At 50.2% G+C, this 17,339-nt stretch overlaps 1 protein-coding gene across 1 annotated transcript in view; it reads right to left on the minus strand.

The window, feature by feature from the left end:
* Positions 1 to 17,339, minus strand: part of RGS9 (regulator of G protein signaling 9) — a 32,901-nt gene that overhangs the window by 5,713 nt on the left and 9,849 nt on the right. The window contains exons 6-17 of the mRNA XM_068655500.1: positions 16,672 to 16,730; positions 16,203 to 16,279; positions 14,392 to 14,473; positions 13,944 to 14,006; positions 8,628 to 8,657; positions 7,931 to 7,992; positions 5,594 to 5,707; positions 4,501 to 4,616; positions 3,991 to 4,078; positions 3,327 to 3,465; positions 2,058 to 2,143; positions 269 to 386 (exon numbers count right to left, since the gene is read on the minus strand). Of these exons, the coding sequence (XP_068511601.1) occupies positions 269 to 386; positions 2,058 to 2,143; positions 3,327 to 3,465; positions 3,991 to 4,078; positions 4,501 to 4,616; positions 5,594 to 5,707; positions 7,931 to 7,992; positions 8,628 to 8,657; positions 13,944 to 14,006; positions 14,392 to 14,473; positions 16,203 to 16,279; positions 16,672 to 16,730 (1,034 nt within the window). The remainder of the gene's footprint in view (positions 1 to 268; positions 387 to 2,057; positions 2,144 to 3,326; positions 3,466 to 3,990; positions 4,079 to 4,500; positions 4,617 to 5,593; positions 5,708 to 7,930; positions 7,993 to 8,627; positions 8,658 to 13,943; positions 14,007 to 14,391; positions 14,474 to 16,202; positions 16,280 to 16,671; positions 16,731 to 17,339) is intronic.

The following is a 17,339-nucleotide window of genomic DNA, read 5'->3' on the forward strand; positions in this document are numbered from 1 at the left end:
AGCGGCCTGGCTCCGGCAGCATTCCCATGCCCGCCGTGCCTGGGAAGTGACATCTGCTGCTGCAGAAGCCATGGCAACATGCAGGAAGCAGGCTGCTGGCAGAGCTGGCCTGGGAAACCTAAAGCAGCACTGACACCTTCAGGAAGGGGAGACGAAGCTCAACACCAGCCTCAGCTTGTCTTTTCCCTGCGCTGTGCCCTGCAGGGCTCAGAGCCTACTTGGGAGGTTCCTGCTTGAGCTGGCTCCTCCGATCCAGCTTGCTCATGACCTGCGTGATGTCCACAGTGGTGGCAGCTTCTTTGGCTTTGGCCTCTTCCTCTTGCTGCCTCAGGATGACGGGGCTGGGGCTGGAGCGGAGCTGACGGCGGCCAAAAGGGAAATTGGAGCTGAGCAGAAAGAGAGAGAAGCAGGGTGTTACCGAGAGGTGGAAGGGCACCGAAACCACACCGACACTAACTGAGCAAGGAACAGTGTCCCTGAAACCCCTGCACCTCTGGATGGCCTCAGGGACACGGAGTCACCAGTTAGAAAAAACACGCTGCTTAAATCCCCGAGGCTGTGCACGGGGAGCGGGGCACCTGTCACAGCACCGCTGGTACCTGACCAGGCAGAAGAAAGGCTCTTCATACATGAAACAGAGAAGAATCTCAGCATTTTGGCTGACTTTGCTCTCAAAGACTTTTGGTCTCTTAATGTCTCTCCCAGAGAGAAGCCAACGAGCACTCCTGGAGCTCCTTACAGGAGGGCAGGCTCAGATACCGAGACAGAAATGCTGCTGGGCGCTGTCACGCACCCAACAACAGGGAAGTGCAAGTGCAGACTAGGTGGTTTAAACAGGGCTCGGTGACTCAGTGTCACACGCCAGCTGCAGAACTCCTAAAAGAGTAAAGGCAGTCTTGTTTCTGCTCCTAGTGGGGACATCGAGGCCAGGAGATGTCCAGTACACCGCTCTTTTCCTGTAAGCATTCAAAAGCAACTCACACTCCGTGTGAACCCAAACAACTGCCATGGGGTGATTTTCTTCTCAATAAGATCAAGATAAGGAGCAGTGTGGGTGGTTCTGGCATCCCCGATACCCCAAAAACACCTGCTATCTGCTTCAGCAGATGCATTACCAAGCAGTGCAAACAAATGTTAAACCTCGTCCAGACGGGGTGCCAGCCCCGCAGTGCCCTCAGCGTGCTGTCTCAGCACTGCGTGCCCAGGACAGGCCCTGACAGACGTGACAGTGGTCACTGGGGGTCAACCAACATCTGCCAGCACCCTTGTGATGTGTGGCTCAGGGAAAAACTAACCAAGCCCCAAGCAGGAGGTGGTTGTTTTTGTTTTTTTTTTTCCCCACTGGCTTGAAACGGGCTCTGGATGAAGCACTAGTGTGAAAGTCCGCGATTCCTCTTTTTGCTTGCGAGGCTGGCGAGGGGAAGAGGAACAAAAAGCAGCACACCACCCAGCCTGGCTCTGACACTGCACATTCTGCTTTAAGAAGCAACTGCAGTTCAAACGCTCCAAATTTGCCATGCGGCTCTTAGCTTGGTTTGAAAAAAGCCATTTCAAGCCTGCCCCTTCTACCTTGTGCCCTCACAGGTACGGTGCCATTCGTTTCCATTTTGGCTGCCTTTCACCTTCACTTCACAGGGTGTGAGCAGCTTTGTCCAGGCAGAGCTGAGCAGAATCCACCGAGGACCCTGCACTGGCTCCGTGGCTCCTCCAGCAGCCAGCGCCTCGCGGCTGGGAGGTTTCCCATGCCCGGTACGCAGTGCTCTCTCCTTCCAGGAAAGGAGCCGTGATTAATTCAACAATCACAGCCTTTCTAAACAGACCCAACACACGAGGCAGCTGAGCAATCGGCAAGTATATCCCAGCTGCACGTGAGCCATTTCCAAAGGGCTCACAAATAAAGAGCATAATCAGTCTCAAAGCAAGGCATCTTCTAGTGAAAAAAAATTATTTCATTAAGCAAACAGCTAAATCATAGTAATTTTGCTGCAGCTCAGGCTGTTTCTACCCTTGCTACAACAAGAAAAGCAAACCCCACAATTACATCCAGCTTCACTTGCCTTTTTTTGACAGTCTCTTGAGGCACAACAGCCTTGGCCAGCATTTCCTTGTATATTGGAGACTTTAAATAGCGGCCATAGGAGTCCTACTAGGAGAAAAAAAGGGAAACTGGTTGTTACGGGCTGCAGACACCAAACACCACCAAATACAGCTGCTCAGGAAGATGGGAATTGGAAAATCTCGCCCAGCAGCCTAAGAAACTTAGCATCTCTCAGGAAGATGTAGTTACTGAAACCAATACCCTTTCATCTTGCAAAATTCCCAAGATTTTTCTTTTTCCAGTAGAGTTTCCCAGGTAAGATTCAGACCAAGAGGTCTTAATCCAGGCCAGAGCTATCCCACAGCCATTGCAGGGGGAAGTACTTATGTTTTGGAAGCCAAACCTTTCAGCAGCTGGCTAAAATCAACACAGCTCTTTTGCTTTCATTGTCAATCTACATTAGCTGCTGACCTGGCCAATGATGCTCCTTCCTGCTACGTGCATTTTGTATCACTTATAAGGAGGAGCTGTAGGCTATCGGTGGTCATCATGCCCTAGCGAAAGCCCTGACATGATTACGTCCTGTCCGTGTCAGCCCTCAGTCCGCTGCACCAGGCAGACCTCAGAAAGAGGCGTCCACCAACACAACCACAGAAAAATGCTTTAAAAAAATAAAAGCAGTAAAGCTTGTTTTCAAGAGATTTATCAGGTCTGGCTATGCTCTAGGTACACAACTCATGCAGCTGGATCACAGGTGCTCCTGCCTTTTCCATCCACTGCTATGAAACAGTTGGACACAAGCATCCCCCCACAGGGACACCTGATGTTGCACACAGCGTGGTACCAGCCAAATAAAGGAAAATAAAAGAAAATGTAGCTGGCACTGTACTAGACACTGATACTAGGAACATATAAAACTTTCAGGTGCTGAATTAACACTGAGTTAGCCTCACACCGGTTCTGGAGGTAAAAAGGCACCAGCAATTCAATTTTTCAGCCAGGGAGTTAAACGATTTGCTCAAGCTTTGAAGGAGCTGGTGACCAAGCTGATGTCAGAAAACAGGACTTGGAGCAGACACCCAACCTCAGCCACCGTGGGGGCAAGCTGCCTCGGAGGGAGGAAGCAGCAGCACAATACAAAGGCCTGAGCCAGTGCTTGCCTAAGTCAGCACATTGGAGGGATTTTTCCAACAGAGGCCACTTGAAAGCGACAGCTGATAACACTCAAAGGCACGGAAAGGCCCAGAGACCTGGAATCCCCCTCAGGCTTTGGAAACAAACACCAAACCTTTTTCATCAGCATGTAAATGTGGGTCTGAGCAGCATCCAGCACATAGCGATGAGGGTGCTTGAGGCCTTTGACAGTGATGCCCATTGTGGTGCCGTCAATGTTAATCCAGCGCCTTGCTCCTGGAGCCAGGAAGAGCCTGCAAGGAGGAGGATCAACAGGGCCATTAACAAGTGAATTCCCAGAGATTCCTCTGCCTCCGGATGAAAGGAAAAGTCCCTTCAACTTCCCACTACAATTTGCTGTCCTAATCTTGGGCAATCGATCTCCTCAGCAGAGCAAGCTGAGTGACCTACAGTTGCTTCCTCAATATAAAACAAATTTTACCTCACTGGAATCAAAAGGGTCTCTCCACTCGCCTTGTGGCAGCCCCAAGATATTTGCTATTCCAAACCTGTATTTAAAATACATGCTAAGACCTCTCCTTGACGAGATTTAAATGTCATACTGGAGAACAGAGGGGAAAAGGAGCTCAATAACAAAACAATATTTATGCTTTCATCTTCACGAGCTCCTTTCCTACACGGGGACATAGCACAGCCACACTTAATGACAGCTTACAGAGGAAAGCCTCGGGAATAAATTGTTTGGAGAATGTGAACACATGGAAGTAGCGTATGGGACTCATGCAGAAAGTTTAAGAATGTAAAATTTCCACACTCACTTGTAAATTTCTTCTGCTTTTTCTTTGACCTTGGATTGGTCTCCGTACTTGAGATCCTCACAGGCTTCCCAGAAACTCAGATTCTCTCCTGCATAACAAGGACTCAGTCAGCAGAGAGCGAGAGCAAGGAATTTGCAATCCCGTTTATTAACTCCTAAACTGAATTTGTTTCATTCAATACAAGTTGGCCCCAGCTCAGAGTCTTACAGCCACCTGTAAATCTCCTTGAGCCTGCAGGAGGAAACCACCTTCCGCTGCCTTCTGCTCAGTGACAAACCTGCAGGAGGATGTGAATTCAGCCAGTTCCAGCTTGCCTGGGACCAGTCCCCTCGCCCGGGGCTGCTCTGCGCTGTATTTTGGGTCCTGTGCCACTAGGTGGTATCGCACGCACTGGCAGCACAGCCACTGCCTCCAAAATCACTTCTACTCGCTCCACTTTGTGACTTTACCATTATGTAGGACCAAAGCATCTGTTGGAATCTAAAGGAAAGGGGCAGCGAGCAGACCCACCGCTGAACTCCTTCTTCAGGAAGAGCTGGAAGTTCTGCCGACCTTTGGGGTCCCGGATCAGCTCGCTGAAGTTGAAGGCCCAGCGCTCCACACGCATTCTGGTGGGGACTTCCACCCTGCAAAGGATAAAGGCAAACAGCACCGACAGTTTCACAGGGCCCATCTAAATGGCAGATTAATTAAAACTGAACCATGCTTTGCTGGGGTGTCAGGAGACTTCTCGGCATTTTCTGTTTTGCAGAATGCTGTAACGAGCTCCTCGAGTCAGCCCACTAAGCAAGCAGTAATTAAGCAACTTGGTACACAGTGGGATGAGGATTTATCTTGGGTTTATTCTGCTCTCACAATGCCAGCCCAGCTTTGATGGAGGTTTGACTCAGTCCCATTCTGGAGAAGGAACTGGTTGGTGCTCAAAGCTTTGCTTCGCATAAAGGCACTCTGTGAAGGTACCTTTGGGGCTGTCTAATGGGATACCAGCACTGTAACAGGATTGCTGCTCTCACGTTAGAACCAGCTACATGCTGTATGCTTCAAACACGGAGATGCCTCTGTGTAATTAGCAAATGCTGTCCGAATGGAACACCAAGGGAGACTTCAGAGAAGGGGTGGACCACCAGCAGGTGTCTCCAACCCAACCTCTCTATAAGAAAGCAACTTCAGGTGTGTGTGGAGACCAAATAGCTGAACTCCGAATTGCTACACCACTGGCAGCAGCTGTAGTAAGGTTAGCACTAAATCCAGTGCTATACCTGAGCATAACTGGTCATGTTCCACGCTGCTGTGCTAGTAAAACTGGACTGCACTTATCCTAGGGGAGGATTAGACCCACTCGGCAGCTTTTAAGTGCATGCTCCCAACAGTTCAGACATTTCTATAACATTAAAGAAGGCCCCACTTCAAGAAGATAATGCTGCAAGTTCAGCACAAAGTATTCCCAGGAGACACTTTCTGTAGCTGTGTCAGAAAGGGAATGCTTCCCTGCTCACAACCAGAGGCCGGATATCACGATGAGATCAATGCTTCCCCTTTCTGATCTCTATCAGCATAAAGGTCAGCGTAAACCACAGGCTGGCAAACGAATATAAATACATACAGCTTGGCGTTGAGATCCCAGAACTCAGGGTCGTCTGTTACCCAGGGGTTGCTGGGGAGACATCCCGACAGGATAGGGTCGTTGGAGAGGAACTGCTCGGAGTACTTCACAAGCCTGCAAGCAAATCCAGCAAAACGAAAATCTTAATTTGCAAGCAGAGTTGCTGCCAGCCCCGTTACAACCACCAAGTGGCTGCACAGATTTCGGGTATCTTCAGAGGCGCAGCCTTACCACGGGGGTCTGCAACGTGACCCCTGCCTTACTGCAAAAATTGATTCATTAGTGCTGTTCATCTTTTCCCCTTGCCTAGCAGTAATCTCCCAAGTGTCTTTCAAAGCAGGGATTTTGTCAGCTCAAGTGCTGGGAAATCCCAGACTCTCCTCCCTCCTTTTTGCCTCCTCACTTCAAGCAGTGGGACTGAGCCCCCAGACGAGTGCTGGTTCCTTCTCCAGCCAGCAGCTCAGACTGAGAAACGCCTGCCCGTGCTGTTTCGTGCCACACACTACAGGGAGGGAAGTGCCAAAGAAGAGGAAAGCAAGCACGGTGTTTGCTCAGGCTGGGCTCTCTGCAGCCTCCTGGCAGGGTGTGGGAGAGCCCAGCGAGCTCTGGGAGAGGTGAGGTGGTGCTGGGGGCTTCCCCGTGCCACTGCTCACCTACCACACAGCCCATTCCTCTGCAAATGAGTCTGAGGGCTCAGCACAAAGCAAAAATCTCCCTACCCTAGCAGGAACCAGACAAACATTTCTCCTACCTTCTAGGCTGGTGAGACTGGTAATTACAACCAATTTCACTAATGTCCTGGAATTTTAGCTTTCTCCTCCCTTTTTCATTCTTGAAAAAAAAAAAAAAAATTCCTCTGGTTTCTCTGTTTAAAACTCCTTCCAGGCCAAGCTGCTTTTATGTGCTCAGAGCTGGGAGCGCACTGTCCAAGGGCCCGTAGCTAACAGGCACCTTGGCACGGATCCCTCGGTTCTACAATGCGACTGCACAAAGCACACCGCAGGTTTGGCACAGGAGTGCTTGATCCTATCTTCTCATCCGAAATGCCAAGGCATTCAGCACCTGCATAATTCAATCCGATCCATGTATTCTAATCGAGCTGCAAATCTAAACCTGTCAACTCGGGTAACATTGCTCTGTCCTTTGAATGATGAGTGCTTTGCAGCTCCTCCTAAATCAATGCAATGCTCTGATGCATGCACATTATCTACTCGCTGATCTTATCCTCATCAATAATAATTTGATTTGGAGCAAATCCCATAGCTCAAGGTGGGGATCCAACTTTTCTAAGGAGTTTTTGATCCAGACGCTGGGTATTATCCATCATAAGACAAGGAGTATTGTGTAAAAAATGTTTGTGCCAAACAGTTAAGCACTGCAAAAATCCTAAAGGCAGACAGGTGCCCCCAGCTCCAGCTCACAGGTTGGAAAATTGAGGCAAGGAGCATTTCATGCGACCAGGCAGTCAGTGACAGGTGAAGAAACAGAGCTGCTGGTGCCTTGCAAGCTGTGGTTCTCAGGAGATGGTACAGCTTCCTGGGCTCTTCCTCCTATTTCGTTCATCTTCTGTCTAACAGGCCTGAGCATCGTGTTTATCTCAGGTTTTATAGGAAACACTGGATGGCAAGGACTATGTGAAACAGCCTGGGGATGTGGACTGCACCTCCAGGGAGCTGCCCAGCACACACGATTCCAGGTAAGAAACACCCGTGGCAAATGCAGCAGCAGCTAACGCTAGGACTGGGAGTTTTGCACTTAATTGGCTTCATCAAAAATCTGATCAGGAAACACTCCCACTGAGAAGAGGACTTGCTAATTAATTGCTTGGACTTTTCCTGGGGAGGAAAGTGTGTTCCTTCGTAATGCAGACTAATCAGAGACTCCCCCAGCCCTGCTGCCTTCTGAGGGCGATACCTTTTGAGCAGGAACACTCCCTGGGGCTGAATCCTGGGGCCAGGAGGGTCGATCTGTCTCCCTGCTTTCTCATCCCACACAGAACAGGCACAGGACATAGGGCTGCACCCCAGCAGGCCAGCCTCCAGAGCTGCTTTTCCAGCCTGCAGAGCCAATTTCAAAGGAGAGGCTGAAGCTGCTCTGCAGGCAGTTGTAGTAAAGCTCCCTTAGCTGCAAGGGGCTCTTCATCGTGACTGGGGCTCTGCCCCCCCTCTGCCTCGTGCCTTCGGGCGCAGACAAGGCAGGACTCAGACAGCACTGAGCGTGGCCACCGGATCGATTCCCCCGGTGAGTCACTGGCTGCCAGAACAGAGCTGAATCATCTCGCTAGAGATGAGCGCCGGAGCCTAATTAAGGTGTGGACAGAAAGAAATCAGGACTTACCCTCCAAGGGAGACGGAAGATTTCACTCTGGACTTCATGATGGCCTGCTGATAGTACATGATCTGAGAGGGATCAGAAACAGCCGTGGTTAGGAGCAGGGAGATGTGAAGACGAGGCCAGCTCCATCTGAACCTGAGTGCTGGGGGAGGGCATCCTCCCAGTAACCCACTGGATGCCCACGGAATCACAGAATCCCTCAGCTGTCACAGCGAAGGGGCTATTTGCACCGAGCTTATTGCAAATATCACCAGAGCATTTTGCAATGTGCAAGTAATTAAAACCACTCTCCGTGCTATATAAAAATTGGGTAATAGCTACCATTCTGGGCACCTAGAAACGCTCTGGATGATTTAGCATGTAATTATCATTGATCCTTGGCTGTCTCTACGCTGGCGCCGCTGGATGTAGCTCCCATGATTTCCCCACCACTAATTTTGATCGATTGGATTTCAGCCCCGCTATCAGCCCTTGCTGAGCCTTCCCATCGCTGGGAGAGCTGCTGGCTGCCTGTAGTGGGAGAAAACGTCCTGAAAACATATTGACTGGGAGCTTCATAGCTCAGAGACTCTGACAGCCAAACCCAGGCATTTTTAAAAAGAGTTTATCCCCTGCAAAGGGGGTTTTGGTCCCCCACACAATACTGAAATAAGCAATACATACAGGCTGAACGTGTAGAAATAAGGGAATGGTTAGTTACCTCTCTCCTATAAACATCCATTGTTTTTTTCTGTAACATAAAGAAACAAAAACCATTAAATTGGGGTGGGTGCTTGCACTCACCTTTTTTTGAAACACGAAAACACTATTGCGGGGCTGCTCTTGTGCAGTGCTCTCCAATTAATTCTCATTACAATTAAAATCAAACACAGCAGCTCAGCTAATCAGGGTATCATCAAAGCTAAGAGCATCCACACACCGTAAATCGTGCCATTAGCTCTATTTACTATTTAGTGTTGCTTCTTCCATCACAGCCTGCCTGTGTGCCTTCAATTAAGGGGGTATTCTAATGTAGCTAAAATAGATTCGTTTACGAGACACAGATTAGATCATTCAATATTCGCTAAAGGAGACAGGAACCAACACATTGCAAAATACAAACACCACAATTAAAAGCCTCAGATGCAGTATCTGCTGCGCAAGGGGTGCTTACGTCGGGATTTGAGGAACGCAGACTGTGTTAGATGTCATCCACAAATGAGCAAGCAATTGAAGGCAAGAAATTAACTGCAGGGTGTTTATTCACCCAGCTTCCTTTGAAGCACAGTTACTTTGTGGGAAATAAACTTGAGGAAGGAGAGCGAAAGACAGGCTCAGTCGGTGATGCTCCCAGCAAGCCTTTAAAGGCTTCTGCAGCCTTTCAGTTCTGCATCTCCCATTTTAGCCAACAAGAGTCCTGCAGCTAATGTGCGGCCCAGAATCACCCCAGCCAATTAACCCCGTGGCAGACACCAGGCTGCAGAGTGCCTGGTGGAAGCGCAGTGTTTGTGAGTGGTGAGGAAGGAAACATCTGGCAGCAAATGCCAGAGGCAGCCTGCGTCTCCCACCTTCCCAGCAGGGAACCTGCACACTGAGCTGCCCTTTTTGGGGTTGACACATCAACAGGGTACAAAGCTCTTGGTCAACAACAGGATCGTTGGCCACAGGGCCGTACAGCCTCAGAACTGGAAGGCACAAGGACTACAGGGCAGCTTTTCACCTTTCTCGGCTTAGCTGCACCCCTGATGCCAGGAAAGCTCTTGTGCGGGCACCTCTTCTTCCCCCCCATTTCTACAGCAGCATTATTGTTTCAGATATGCTGTAGAAATGGAAGTCAAAAAAAAAAACAAAAAAAAAACTCACCACCTGCTTGCACAGAGAAACAAGCTGCAGTTACTGTCCTAGAAACGCCCTCTTTAGAGAACTTTCTGTTTCAGGTCACCTAATTCCTGCACAAGAGGAGCTCGTTGTCTGCTTGGGGAACCTGAGACACAAGTGAGGCCCCATCAGATTTCCAAAGTGCCAGCTGACCTGTTCCGTTTGAGGAAACTTAAGAGTGGCTGGGGCATTTACTTTAGGAAAATCAAGAGGTTAAAACCATTAGAGGATTTTAAAAGGCCCCTCATGTCGTCTTCTGCTTTGTCAGGTGGGTGCCTTGGGCAGGCGTGGTGCAGGGGTGAGGAGGTGGATGCTGGCTAACGGCTGGACAGTAGCTCACGAGGCTGTTAGGTTGGGTTTGTCTTCTACAGGGGTCTCAGAGTCACGCAGCACACCACACACACACGAGACAAATAGCTGTGGGGAAAGAGAAAGAGAACCCAGTAAGTTAAGCGTTACACAGAGCCAGAAATATATTAAACCGCCATCACTGAAGTTATGTGTATATATGTAAAAAAAAAATCAAAGCTAATGAGACATCTGCATACAGGGAAAGATTTTTTGTAGGTGCATCCTACACCGAGGACCCCCTCCTGCTGCAGCAGGTAGGAGCTGGACAGCCTGGGAAGCTGGGGGGATTTGGTGGGATGCTCCTGGGTGGGGACTGCACAGAAAATGGGGCTGTGGCATGAGAAGGGCTGAGCATGGCTCAGTTGTCACAAATTGAACTGGAGAGGACTCAAACAGGAACCCAGCACGGAGCACAGCATCCATCACCCCACCGATGACTGCAGGCTCTGGCTGTGCTCAGCCCTCTCCAGTTCTGAAACCAATAGCAACTGGGAAGGATCTCAGCTCTCACCCCATGGCTGCACATCATTTCATTTTCCTTCCTCCCACAGTGCTCCCCACAGCAGCATTTCCAGCTTTGCTGCTGGTACCATGACCCTGCCTATTCTCTGTCTCCTTTTGAGCTCCGCCAGTTGTCCCCGCTGCACTCCCCACCCCGACCCCCAGCTGCTGACAGCAGCAAGGCCCCATAGCACCCATCCGCCCTCTGCCATTTAGAAGGAAATCACATTTGGAACAAAAGTGTAATTTCTCATAACGAGATTAATTTTGCAATGCGCTTAATGAGTGACTTAGCGCAATTACCGTGGATAAGCTCCCCAGCCCTGCAGGCTTCCAATCAAAATGGCAATTAGTGAAAGAGCTCCGGCTGACTCAGGCGAGGGCCACATGCTCATTAGAAGCACATCCTCCTCCCCGGGACCCAGAGCAGCCTCGTCACAGCTCTGCTGCCAGCTGAGCGCTCCCCGTGCACGCAGCTGCAAAGCGGAGCTGGGAGGCAGCCAGCACCCAAGCCGAGGGCTGATCCACGTGGCTGGAGCCCCGAGCTCCTACAGAGAGCTGGGATGTCCCCTGCTAGCTTCCAGCTGCATGACGGACCTCCTCTGCTCTCGGCGTGGGCTGTCCCGACCACGCTGTGGAGATGATGGTGATGGGTTTTGGCCCGTCAGGCTGCTGTGAGGTGTTTGCAGGGGATGCAAACAGCTGGACAGCAGCTTTCACGTGTGCCCAGATGGAGCTCAGAGGGAATTTTAGACCTGGTCGAATCACCCTGCAGTCTGCCTGTTCCCCGACTGCTGGCAGTGCCCCCCTTGCAGGTCAGTAAGCAGCAAAAATGAGCACGGGGATGCTGCGCAAAGCACCTGCACCAAGCACGGGGCAGCACCAACAGCCTGTCCCCCTGCACAGCTCACTTTCCTCCAGTCAGAGCAAAAACCTGCAGGCACCGCCTCTCTCAATGAGCAGCAGCACTGGAGCATGCAGCCAGCTGCTTCTGCACACACAAACCCCGCTTTTGGTGTGCAAAGCTCCCTGCAGGCAGCCAGCTGGGAGCCCTGCACTCCAGAGGTGAATTCAGCACCTAGCACACACCCATCTGCACACACAGCTCTGCTGCGCTCATGTTTCCCCCCCAAACAGCTGGAAATCAGCCTTTGAGCAGTCCAGATGTTGGGTTCCTTTCAAATAGCCGTTTTTCCCCCCGATCTTGTTCATTTGCTCCTGATCCCGTTGGTTCACCAGACGGATGCAGCGGAAGCCGCGTGTTTATGGGGCAGCCAAACTGACGGAGGCTGGGGAAATTCAAGGTGAGCAGCGACTACAGGGAACTGCTGCAGCTGGTTTGCTGCATGCAACACACCAGGGTGTTTCGTTCAGGAGTCCCTGAATCTAGCACGGTGATTTTGGCTAGGCTAGAGCATCATTTTAAAGGCCTTCTGCTCACAGAAGAAGGCAAAAGCCGCACCGGCAGGAGAGCCAGTGGGCTCTGGCAGTTGCCTGGTAACTCACTGAGCAGCAATGCTTCATCCTGAGCCCGAGACCTGGGTTAAAAAAGGCTAAAGCAGCCCTTAATTAGCTGATCAATGGACAACGATTGCTGCCTTGCTTCTCCTGTCCAGCTACAACTCCTAACTCATTCTAATAGCGTGCCCACGGGTCAGCGATGAAAGTCCCCTTGGAAGGAGTGCAACGTGTGGCTGAGCGCCTGTTTATCTATCAATTAGAGCGAGCAGCTCACCAAAGGGTCTGAGGCAAGCGAAAAAGAGATGTTCTTGCCACTAGCAGCTTCAAAGAAGCCATCCTGATGTCAGGAATGAATTATCACTGGGAGTCTTTTCTTTCTCGGCTGTCAAGATAAAGGTAAATTAATTGGCCAGTGAAGTCAAGCTGTATCGAGTGGGATCGGAGTCAAAAATCCAACAAATGGGTGCTGGATTCAAGCACTTGTTTTCTGCTCCTGTTGTTTCACCTATGTCAGAGCAAGAGGCTGGGCCCACAGAAAACATCAGTAAAACTCCCTGCTGCCTTAGCAAGGGATGGGATACAAACAAATACAGCCCAGGTCCGAATTTACAGACAGATTCACCCCTGCTGCTCAACAGAGGCTGCTGAGCCACAGGTGTTTCTGTTTGTTGTGCTTTCTGCAGCCTGCAGGGAAAAAGAAGAAAAAAAAAAGCTTCAAGTCCAGTGGTGAATATGTGTGAGCTTTTGGCTGTCCACAGATTTTGGATTTTTTTTTGGTTTTGGATGCCTATGGGCTTTCAGGCTATTTGCAAAGCTAAAACCTCTTGTGTCAGCTGTAAAACTGTGGGTGAGAAGCTGGCTACTCCTCTTCCATTTCCCTCTTTCCCCCCTCCTGCTCTCTCTCTCTCTCTCTGTTTCTCTTTCCCTCTCTCTCAAAAAACAAGGGCTCTCTGCAGCTGCTACTTACAGCAAGAAAAAAAATAAAATACACCCCAAACCTACATTTTGCTCATTTTCAGTCTCTATGGTAACAGAACACAGTTGGCCAAAGCAATTATCCTGCCTCTGGCTGTTGAGATGTTTAAAGGCTGTTACAAAAATGAGAAGTTATGGGAATGCAGCGAGTGTGATCACAGTCACATTTGCATTTAATTGCTGAGACACGCTCTGGCTTCACTTTCAGATGAACACCATTAAGTGCACAAACACAGGATCGCTTTAAAGGGCTGGGGAAGGAGCAGGAGATCAGCTCCAGCTCCTCCTCGAGCTGCGTTCACCTCATTGTGGACTCCAAACCAGTCCCACCCAGTTGCAGCGTCCACAGTCTCAGTTCATTAATTGTGTTTCTGTATGGGTCAGCCTCACAATGTGCATTCTCACACAACAATTGTGTCTCCCACCCACCACCCCAACTTTTTGCCACACATTTACCCCCACGGAGGGATTCTGCCATTTTATTTTAAACTCGAATCTTTCCTCTGGTCCTTTACACTCCCCAAGCCCACGCTGAGTTCATTCAGCACTAATAGCAAGGCAGCAATCAGCATCTGCGGGCAGAGGATTCCTTAATTCAGCCTCACCAGCAGAGAAAACACTTCCTCTAGCTACACACACACCGACGGATGTGTCATGGAAGCTGACAAAGCCAGAAGAAGCTGCCAAAGCCTATTTTGAGGGCCCCACACCCTGGACAATGAGACAGCTTCAACTTCTGGCACATTTGGCTGTCGTGGCCGGGCTGACTCGCACAGCCCACGTTCCCCCCAAAAAACACCATCCCGGGGACATTGTCTGGGTCCTCCCAAACGAATCCAACAGTGAACGAATGCTGCCTCACCTGGTTTACCTTATTTTCATTGGGATCGGTCGCGCGGTCTAATCCATACTCCAGGACGTCGAGCATGCCGGGCTGTTAGGAGCAGGAAACAAGCAGAGCTTTGTCACTCTCTGATTTAAAGTCAGGGGGACACACGAATGCACAGGGAGGTTCCCAAGCCCTGAGGGCTGCCACTCATCACTCTCCGCTCTCACCTTCAAAACCTCTGACCTGAGAGCACGGAGCACAGCCCCAGAGCAGGCTGTGAGCAGCACAGGTTTGCCCCAAGGCCCCCTTTTTCTCTGCTCATGGCTCTCTACATTTCATACTGGGTCCAGGCTGACCCCTTCCCTGCAGTGGGGTGCACACCCCGGGGCTGTGACCATGGCTGTTCCCCTAGCAGGCAGGAGCTTGTCCCAGGGGCTCTAAGGAGGGCACTGCTGAGATAGAAAGCCACACACCTCCATCCTCTACTTACAGGAGTCCGGTTCACAAGCCAGTAGGCTCTCTCCTGGCAATCCAGGGCGTACCTGTCCGCCTTCTTCCGCTCCTTCCCTGCCCTGCAAAGCCAAGAACGGGAAATCAGGAATGTTTCTCCCCTAAAAACATCAAGATGACAAAGGTGGCACATCCTCAGCCCCCCCACCATGGGAGCTCTGCATCAGGCTCCTGACCACAGCCCTGCACAGCTAATTCTGGACCACGCCGCCCGCCGTTCACATGGCCGCACATGACTGCCTCTCCTCCCTGCTTCTAGCTTTTGAGAAATCGTCTTCTTCCCGAGCTCAGCTGGAAGCAGACACATCCTCTTTTGATCAGGCAGCCAGCCCTGCGGTCGGGTTTCACCCTGAAACCCCCGCTGCTTGCAGCCAGCCCCGCTGCTTCGTGTCCACCCCCCTCCGATGTCACCGTGCGGTACCTGAGCAGCGCTGTGCAGAGATGCTGCCCACACCCAGCCTGGCACCCCTCGGTAAAAGGCACATTTCTCAGAGAAATTATTTGGAAAGCAGTGCCAAGCTGCGTTCCCAGGCACTAAAAAACTCAATCTCTACTATTAAGCAGAAGAGGAACTAGCGTGGTTTGGGGCTGAACCAACTCATTTTTTCCCAGACGAGCCCTGGGCACATTTCAGTGCTGAGCATGGTAAGGGAGCATCCCCGACGGGGTGTTTGCATGGGGCCACCCTGCTGTGGCTGAATGCAGTGGCTGTGGGCTGCTCTGCACCGCTCAGCACCACCGAACAGCCTCAGCCACGTTGAATCCACTAGTTCAGGCACTGTGTCAGCATCCACCTCCAGAACGGCATTTGGTATCTCTGAGCCCAAGTTTGACCTCAATTTACAAGAGCAACAGCGCCGTGCTTAATGAGACAGTTATCTGATGAGCTGCACGCTGACGGCTTGGCTCCCATCCCAGCGAAGGCAGAAACGGCTGCAGAACGGCAGGGGCAGCGCATGGCACGCTGCAAGGTAAGAAATGCTAAAAGGAAGCCACAGAACGAGGCAAGATCTAATCTCCAAAGGAGCAATCCCATCTCATTTCCACCGACTTTCCTGGGAATCTGACGGATTCAGCTCCCCACATCAAGTCATTCTGGCACGCTGCCTAAGCATGTATTTCAGAGTTTTCTCCAGAAGTCTCTGCTGGGAACACTTCTTGATTCAGGCCTGACGTTCTGCCGTGAGACGTGTACAAACAGTAACTGAAACAGCCCAGTAATAGCTGGTGGCCGGACCTGCAAATGCTCACGGACAACCCTGGCATTGAGCTAAAGGCAGCTGAACCTCACGGGGCGTGCATGCTGCAGCAGCTTCTGCAGAGAATCGCATCAGGTGCAACAAGCCTCCCCTTTCACACTTGTACATGTGCAAAAACCACTTGTGAAGAGCCATGTGCTTATGTCAGCTGGAAGGGCTCCCACCCCTGTGCTCTTGCTCTGACAGACCACACCGATTCCTGGTCCCTGGTGGACAAATGTCAGGCAGGGAGAGAAATGCAGGTGCAGCAGGTGAGGGTGAGACTTCACAAGGAGGTGTCCAGTCATTTGGAAACGGCTGAAATCCTGCACTTGTGGTGTGTGTAGTGAGCAAAGTTTCCACGTCCAATGGAGAACCCCTCAGCCCAAAATGAACAGCATCTTTATTTCACCATCCTGAGGAGCACTCACAAGTTATTTTAAAACTGCAGTTTATGCTTGAAGCTGTAATTTAACTGTGTACCGAGACAGGAAAGCTCTGCCTCCTCATACCCTCCCCAGTGATGCAAATAACAGAACGCAAGTCAACTCACTTATACTGCTCTTTGGCTTGCATAATAACAAAATCCCACTTGTAGTTTATTTTTTTATTGAGCATGTTGTAATGTTCCTGGAATAAAAATGAAAAAGCAGTTAGTGTGAAAATTCTGGATAAGGTGCTCCCAGACTGGGGTTTTCTTCACTCTCCATAGCTCCACCAGGCCAGGCTGGCAACTGAGCCAAAAAATCTGGATTGCTCTGAATGTAATTATATGAATTGCAACAATTTGAAATGCCATAGCAAGGAGAGCAATTACTCCTGCTAAAATTGTCACTGAATTAAGAGTATTTTTCTGCATTAGCCAAATATTTCAATTCCACAGCTTTGGCTTTTGACACAAATGGAGTAACGCCTCATTGAAAAGAGATGATTTTTGCCATGCCCCTTTCACAGCAATGGAGGGCTACAAATTACACAGCAACTTAGGGGGTTGCAGTGGAATGAGTACAGCATCTCCTTACCTTCTCATATTCTTCTAAAATCCCCTTCCTCTTAATGTTCTTCTTTGCTAGGTAAATTGCTGCGGGTGGAGAAGCACACAAGCGGTCAGCTATACTTAGACCAACAAATTCAAGAATAATTAATAAATTGCCCCCATGGAAAACACAGGGACCTTGGTCTGTTATAATTCCCTCCTGGGCATGAGCTCCAAGCTCACAAAAGCTCACTGAAGAAAAATGAACCTGCTGCTTTGCTTTGTCACCAGCACTTCGCAAGGCAGTGTGTTGGTGGGGAGCAACCACGGTGGCGTGTGCCTTCCACCAGCAGCTCCTCCTCCTCTGGGAGCTCAGGCAGGGCTTCAGGGGTCAAACTATACTGGGACAAATCTTTAAGATGTTGAGGTTTCTTAGAGTTCATCCTCCAAGTTTTCCAGTTACAGGCCAATGTTTTCTTCCAAGTTCTATTTAAAGCATTCCAATGTAAAATGTGCTTTTTTTCCAGAAGTTCTACATAGATAAAACATAGATAAAACCACAGAGGACAATCTTGGCATAAACAAACTCATCCATGAACTGCACAGCCCAGAGGAGCAAATCAAGCTGATCAGCCCTAGTTTCATCACCAGCCCAATAGTAAAAGGCATCATCATGGCAGCAAAAGATTGAGAGGGAAGAGCTGTCAAGAGATA

This window comes from Anas acuta, chromosome 18 (genome assembly GCF_963932015.1).
Source record: "Anas acuta chromosome 18, bAnaAcu1.1, whole genome shotgun sequence".
NCBI classification, from domain to species: Eukaryota; Metazoa; Chordata; class Aves; order Anseriformes; family Anatidae; genus Anas; species Anas acuta.